The 6000-nt window shown below is 46.2% G+C and overlaps 1 protein-coding gene across 3 annotated transcripts in view; it reads right to left on the reverse strand.

Annotated features, from left to right (window-relative positions):
• The window catches only part of Cadm2 (cell adhesion molecule 2), a 1002559-nt gene extending 997733 nt beyond the window's left edge, over positions 1-4826 (reverse strand). For 2 of the 3 annotated variants that reach the window (XM_040286941.2, XM_040286940.2), the window contains exon 1: positions 4122-4826. In XM_040286941.2, the coding sequence (XP_040142875.1) occupies positions 4122-4182 (61 nt within the window). In that variant the 5' untranslated portion in view covers positions 4183-4826. The remainder of the gene's footprint in view (positions 1-4121) is intronic. The other variant, XM_005334176.4, reaches the window with a different exon arrangement.
• Between the last annotated feature and the right edge of the window lie 1174 nt (positions 4827-6000).

Below are 6000 nucleotides of genomic sequence, written 5' to 3' on the forward strand. Positions count from 1 at the left end.
TCATCAGTTAAGCATTACTCTGAGGATCGTTGTTACTAAATATAACAAAATATTAATCAGAATATCCCCTGGGGAGAAAAAAAAACAAGCTAAAATCTCAATATTTGTGTTGGATTTCTTTTCATATAAGACTAACTACAAAAAGGACATAAAGTTCTCAACAAAATCAGATCTTTATGCATGTCTGTTTCTATTATATTTTGCCCTTTCTTTTTTTCATTTTCCATAACTGTTGCCTGTGCTGCACAGGACCCTCTCCATTTTTGCAGTGCCCCCTCAGGCATGGAAAAGGATATGGCTTTAGCAGGGGTTAGCAATTGAACTGAATCAACTCTATAGCCAACAGGGGTCCTAGTTACAGGTGGCAAGCTTCTGCACTCCTCATTCTGGGAAAAAAAAAAAAAAAAGAAAAAGAAAAAAATTCATTTTTCTAATGTGTCCCTTGCCCTTCCTCCAGATTTTTCTCTTTCTATATGTTAGTGGACAATAAGAAAAGATTTCTTCATTCAATCAGGTTTTGTTATCTAAGTACTCTATGTTCCAAGTTATAGTTTGTTTAGAAACAAGTATTTGATCCAAAACACATGTTTATTTTCTATTTGTTTCCTAAAGACTCACCAAGACAAACTGGTAGGTGTTATAGAATAGAACTAAGCAAGCTTTTTTTTTTTCTTTTCCTCCCTCATTTTATCCTTGACTTGATTCTCATCATTGACTTACCACTCCAGTATTGACAAACCAAAAATTAATTATACTTTCCAGAAAAAGTGAAAAGAAAATGGTGACAATGTAAAACAAGTGAATGAAAACACAAAAACACAGAAAAGATCTGTACAAATGAGTTCTGACTCAAATCATCAAACTGCAAGAAAGGGAATAATATTACAGGGGATAAATAAATTGATTAGTATTACTTAACTAACACTATCGTGCTGATAAAGTAAAAAAAATAAGAAGCTATTGACTAACTCTAGTATTTGCCTAGTCATAATTACATAGCAGGCACAGCAGACTTTCCTAGCCAAAATCAGCTGCTCACTACTTCCTTTACCAACCTATCCCTGCACAGAAAGAACTGCTAAGTATTTAATCTGTGTCCAGGAAATAAAGCCTTCATTTTACAACCCAACCAAGACCTAATAAAACAGTAGGGTGGTGGGAGAAACATAAATTTGAGCCCCAAAGCAATGTTTGTAGGCAAGACTCAGGCAAGGAAGGCATGAGCAATTTGTTTGAGAAAGAACCTACAATATCAACAAAGTGTGATGTGTCTGTGAGAGCAGTGTTTGATAAATGTGAGGCAGCTATAAACATGAGAAGACAATCCAATGATGCTTTGCGCCCTCACTCCCCATCCCCGACTTTTTTTCACCCCTAAATCCTATTCTCTCTTTTGGTGTATTAATATGGCCTGATCTAGGACGCTCATAAGTGTATGTATATATATGTGTATGTGTATGTATGTGTGTATGTATGTGTGTGTGTGCGTGTGTGTGTGTGTGTGTATATATATATATATATATATATATATTTTTTTTTTTTTTTTTTTTGGACTGGTGCTCTTTCCCTGGGTGCTGTATAGGACGCTTATTTACTTATTTATTTATTTGGACCTGATGCGGGTGCTGCTGCTGGTTGCAGTGGTGCATTTTCTCTGCCATACCCACACCCCTTCCGAGCCTCACCTCCCCCAGTGTGCTGTGAAAAGCAGCACTGTCTTAATCATTGCTTTACATACTCAATAAAAGAGACCCATGCCCTGAATGCCGGTGATGGAATCTCTCTGGACTGAGAAAGAGTAAATCCTCCTCCAGGCTGAGACAGAGGCACCAGCAGACAGTTATTTTGCAGTGCACTGAATAGACAATTCACAGGGAAATGTTAAAGGAAAGAGGAGGCGACCCCCAAGTGCAGTGCATGGCCCACATGCTCTATAATAAATAATCTCCTCGCACCAGCCCAGCAGTGTGTGCAATGACCGGCCAGGGCCAGCACACACAGATTGGCAGGGAAAACACATCCACCGGTGTCGAATTTTCATCGCAATCACCAAATTAACTGATTTCCCCACATCACACTCCCCCTACCAGGCGCAAGCCAGAGCGCGCGCGCACGAGCGCACGCGCACAGACAGACAGACACACACGCGCACACACACACACACACACACACACACCACACACACACCACACACACACAGAGCAGAGAAATGTAAGTTACTGAGAGGTGAACTAGGGTCTCTGGGAGGATGTTTCAGCACGGATTAGAAATCCAAGTAATGTGTCAGCCACCTGGGGTACTTGTGCGAGGGCAGGGGTGTGAATGGTGGGAAATGGGACGTGGCAGCGTAGGAAGGAAGAATGTGCTGTCTGCCTTCTCAGAGATTCTGGCACATGACATCTGAAATTTATATCCAATGTAAAATACCTACAAAATATTCTAGGAAAGATCTCTGCAAGGTCAGTTAATTAATTCAGGAATATTCTTCCCATCACTTCTTTCACATTCATAAATATGCACAAATAAAATAAGGTCCCCAGTCTATATCCCAGAGGAGGGGAGGAGAAAGGATGCATTCCAAGAACTTGCTGAAAGATGGTTCATTGACCTCATTTAAATCCTCCAAAGGCCGATTGGGTTTTTCAAGCCTGTAGGTCTATGTATGTCTTACTTTCATATCCCTTTACCCGGGGACAAATAAATTTGACCAACTTATCTTTTTCCACAAATACCTAAATGATGACAGAGGGTTAGAGTTGGGCAAATATTGATCAATAAATCAAGAATCACCTGGCTTAAAAAAAAATTCTATCGACAATTATTTCACATCTATCCTATATCTCACACTCAAGCCACATCCCCATACTACTCTCTTCAAAGCAACAATCTTCCGCCTTACAGCCCCTACCCACCCAGCCCTAGCACGCCGCCTCTGCCTCCTCCACCACCCAAAACTGCCCTTCCCCAAGCACTCCTACTCCATGCATTGCCATTTATTTCATAATCAGCAACGTCTTCCCATTCTGTACCGCCCCTCCCTCCCTTTTCCAAAAGAGAGGGTCTGGTGAAAAGTGAACCCCGATTCCCTAGCCACTCTGCATCTAAACCCATTGATTTGCATAATAACACGGTTTTGTGCAGTTTCCCTCCACTGCGGTCACAGAGGCTCTTACATTTCACGTGAAAGGATAATATTAATTACTGAAAGAAGGGGCAGAGAGAGGATGGAGAGGTTAAAAAAAAAATCTAAGCAAAAATCCCTTAGCAGTAAAGTAACTGCTAGGGAGTACATATTTTTGTGCTTAAAATTTTTTTAAACGACACAAACTGAATAATAAAAAGTCGATGGGTTGATAAAGTGGGCTTGGGGTCTTGTAATTTTTCCCTTCTCTTCCTCTTTTAAAATTTTTGCTTCCTTTTCTTTCTGTCTTTCTTTCCTTCTTTTCTTTTCTTTCTTTCTTTCTTTCTTTTCTTATTCTCTGTGCTTAAACCTCAGACAGTCTCCCCTCTCTTCCTAGGTGAATGACACGTCTCACAACACATTTTCCCCCCGGGGATGTTATTGCAATGCACACGGTGCCGCCGCTGCTGCTGTTCTCGCAGTCTCGGTATCTCGCTCCCAGGCTCTCACACACTTTTTAAAGACACACCGATATGATGCTGGTGGGATGAAGAGGAAAGGGAAAGGCGACCCGAAAAGGGGGAGGTTAAAGAGATGACAAGAGATGGAGAGGGTCGGTCAAGAGCGTGATGTGGGAGGTGGCTGGTGGGGGTTGGTGGGAGGATGGAATGTTGAGAGAGGCACAAGTTGCCAGCCAAAAGGCGTGGGAGGGAGGATACCGGCGGGGATGGAGTGAGATGAAGGAAGCTCAGGTGAATGAAAAGGCGAAAGGTGCCGCGAAAGGGGCTGACTGCTGGGAGAGCAGGGCTGAGCCAGCGCTTGAAATTCTAGGGGCTGGTGCAAACTGCCACTGCCCCCTGCCGCACCAGGGAGTAGGGGGAGGGGGTGGAAATCGCCGGGGACTGGGCGACTGGAAGGGAAGAGTGGAAATATGGGGTGGAATGGGGATGATGGGGAATGGGCGTGAAGTTGATGCTCCCCGCGGCGGGGCGGGGATTACCTTGTAGCAGGAGCCCGCAGACACTGTAGAAGCGGAGAACGGCGCTGCGTTTCCAAATCATGGTCCCTTCACTAAGGGTCTGGGGAAGGAACGAGGGGGCAAGGAGATGCTGGTGAGCAGGGCACACAAGTGCAGGGCTCCTCTTATGTCCTCCTCCCGTCGCCCGCCGGACCCACGGTCCCTGCCGCTGCGGTGTTCGAACCCGCGGACGCGGATCGGCGGCAGCAGAAGCGGTAGCGGCAAAGCACCCGCAAATAGGATTTTGGTGGGTGAAATAGTTTCTTCTCCTCTTCCTTCTCCTGCTAGTGGTGCAGACGCGACAACGGTTCAGCCGGGCACGGGTTTGGAGCTTGCCTTCCTCTCGGAGCGCTCAGCAAGTCCCAGAGCTCGCCGGGGCTGCCCAAGCAGGTGGTGCAAGGATGCCGGGGTGTAGGAAAAGGTGCGGGCGAGGGCTGCAAGGAGTGGGTAGGTCACAGAGGGGAGGGGTGGGGAAAAGGGGGAGCAAGCAAGCAGCACCGCCGCTCGCGCTTAGGATGTCTCAGGGTCCTGGGGAGAAGAGGTGGCAGCTGTGAAAGCAGCTCTAGTGGCGGTAGCGGCGGCGGCGGCGGCGGCGGCTCCCGGATGCTCAGGCTGCAGCAGCAGCAGCACTGGCGGCGGCGGCGGCGGCGGCGGCGGCGGCGGCGGTGGCAGCAGCGGCGGCGGCAGCTCTACCAAGCACCAGACACAAGGGCAAGCTCAGCGCGGCAGAGGCCCCGCCCCCACCCTGGCCAGGATTAGACACCGCCCCCCGACCAATAGGAACACATCCGCCCACTAGACTTGGCCAATGAGAGAAAAAGATGGGTGGAGACAAGCGCCGGGAAAAACAAACAGGCTTCTCAAGGACCCTTCGGGCAGGAAGAAGTGAAGCCCCCTTTCACGCACTCAGGTCTAGTCTCACCTCCTTGGAGTTGCTTAACCATAACTTGCAGGGAAACAGCCGCCTTTATGAAACAGTTCTGTGCACTCGGAAAGGGTTCAGCCAATCGCCACCGCGAGAGGGCGGGGTTAGCCGTGTCCCCGCAGGTCTGGAATCCGAGGTGCCTGGTCTCTAGGTCCTGGGTGCGAAGTTCTTATGCGCAATTTGGACTCCTAAAGCAGATGGTGGCTGCACCTGCCCACTCACCAGCTGCAGTAGCAATCTTTGACGCTCCAAACAGCAAAAGGGAAAGATTGCAGAGGGCGTGGGAGAGGCTAAGTATAGGGACGAAACACCTACCTGCTTACAAAAACTTGTGTGGCAGAGAAGAATTAGAAATGAAGGAAATTAATTTTCTGTTGTTGCTCTTCAAATTTTTAACTTAATCTAGGAGTAAATCTCGGCTGAGTCTGGTGGGTCACAGTGTTATAGTCACTGGGATCAGGCACACCCAGGTTGAAATCCCATAGTCATCACGTCTTGTTTTACCTTTGTGATATACTTCAATATTTAAATCAGAAGCCTCCTCAACTGTAAAATGGGGATAATAATAGTGCTTAACTCTCAAAAGTTGTAAGGAGTGAGAAGGCAAACATGTTGGTACAGGGCTGCACGACATGTAAGTGCTTTATAAATGGTAGTGCTAGCTATGAAGTTGGATTTTTCTAATCCAGGATAGAATAACATTTTAGCAAGCCTCTTTAAAGTTGTAACCATAGCCTTAGGAAGTAGAAGTAGGACTGTACTTTTTTCATGGATGCAAACAAGAGTGGTCATAGAAAGAGACTAGTGAAGCTGGAAAGAACCACTACTATAAATCAGCACCCAGAAATGTGCCCCTTAAGAAGAGGAGATATTTATAAATGAGTAACACATAAATTAATCAGAAGTTGTGTTTGTAAATGAGATTAATTCCCATGT

This window comes from Ictidomys tridecemlineatus, chromosome 3, assembly GCF_052094955.1.
Source record: "Ictidomys tridecemlineatus isolate mIctTri1 chromosome 3, mIctTri1.hap1, whole genome shotgun sequence".
NCBI lineage: Eukaryota > Metazoa > Chordata > Mammalia > Rodentia > Sciuridae > Ictidomys > Ictidomys tridecemlineatus.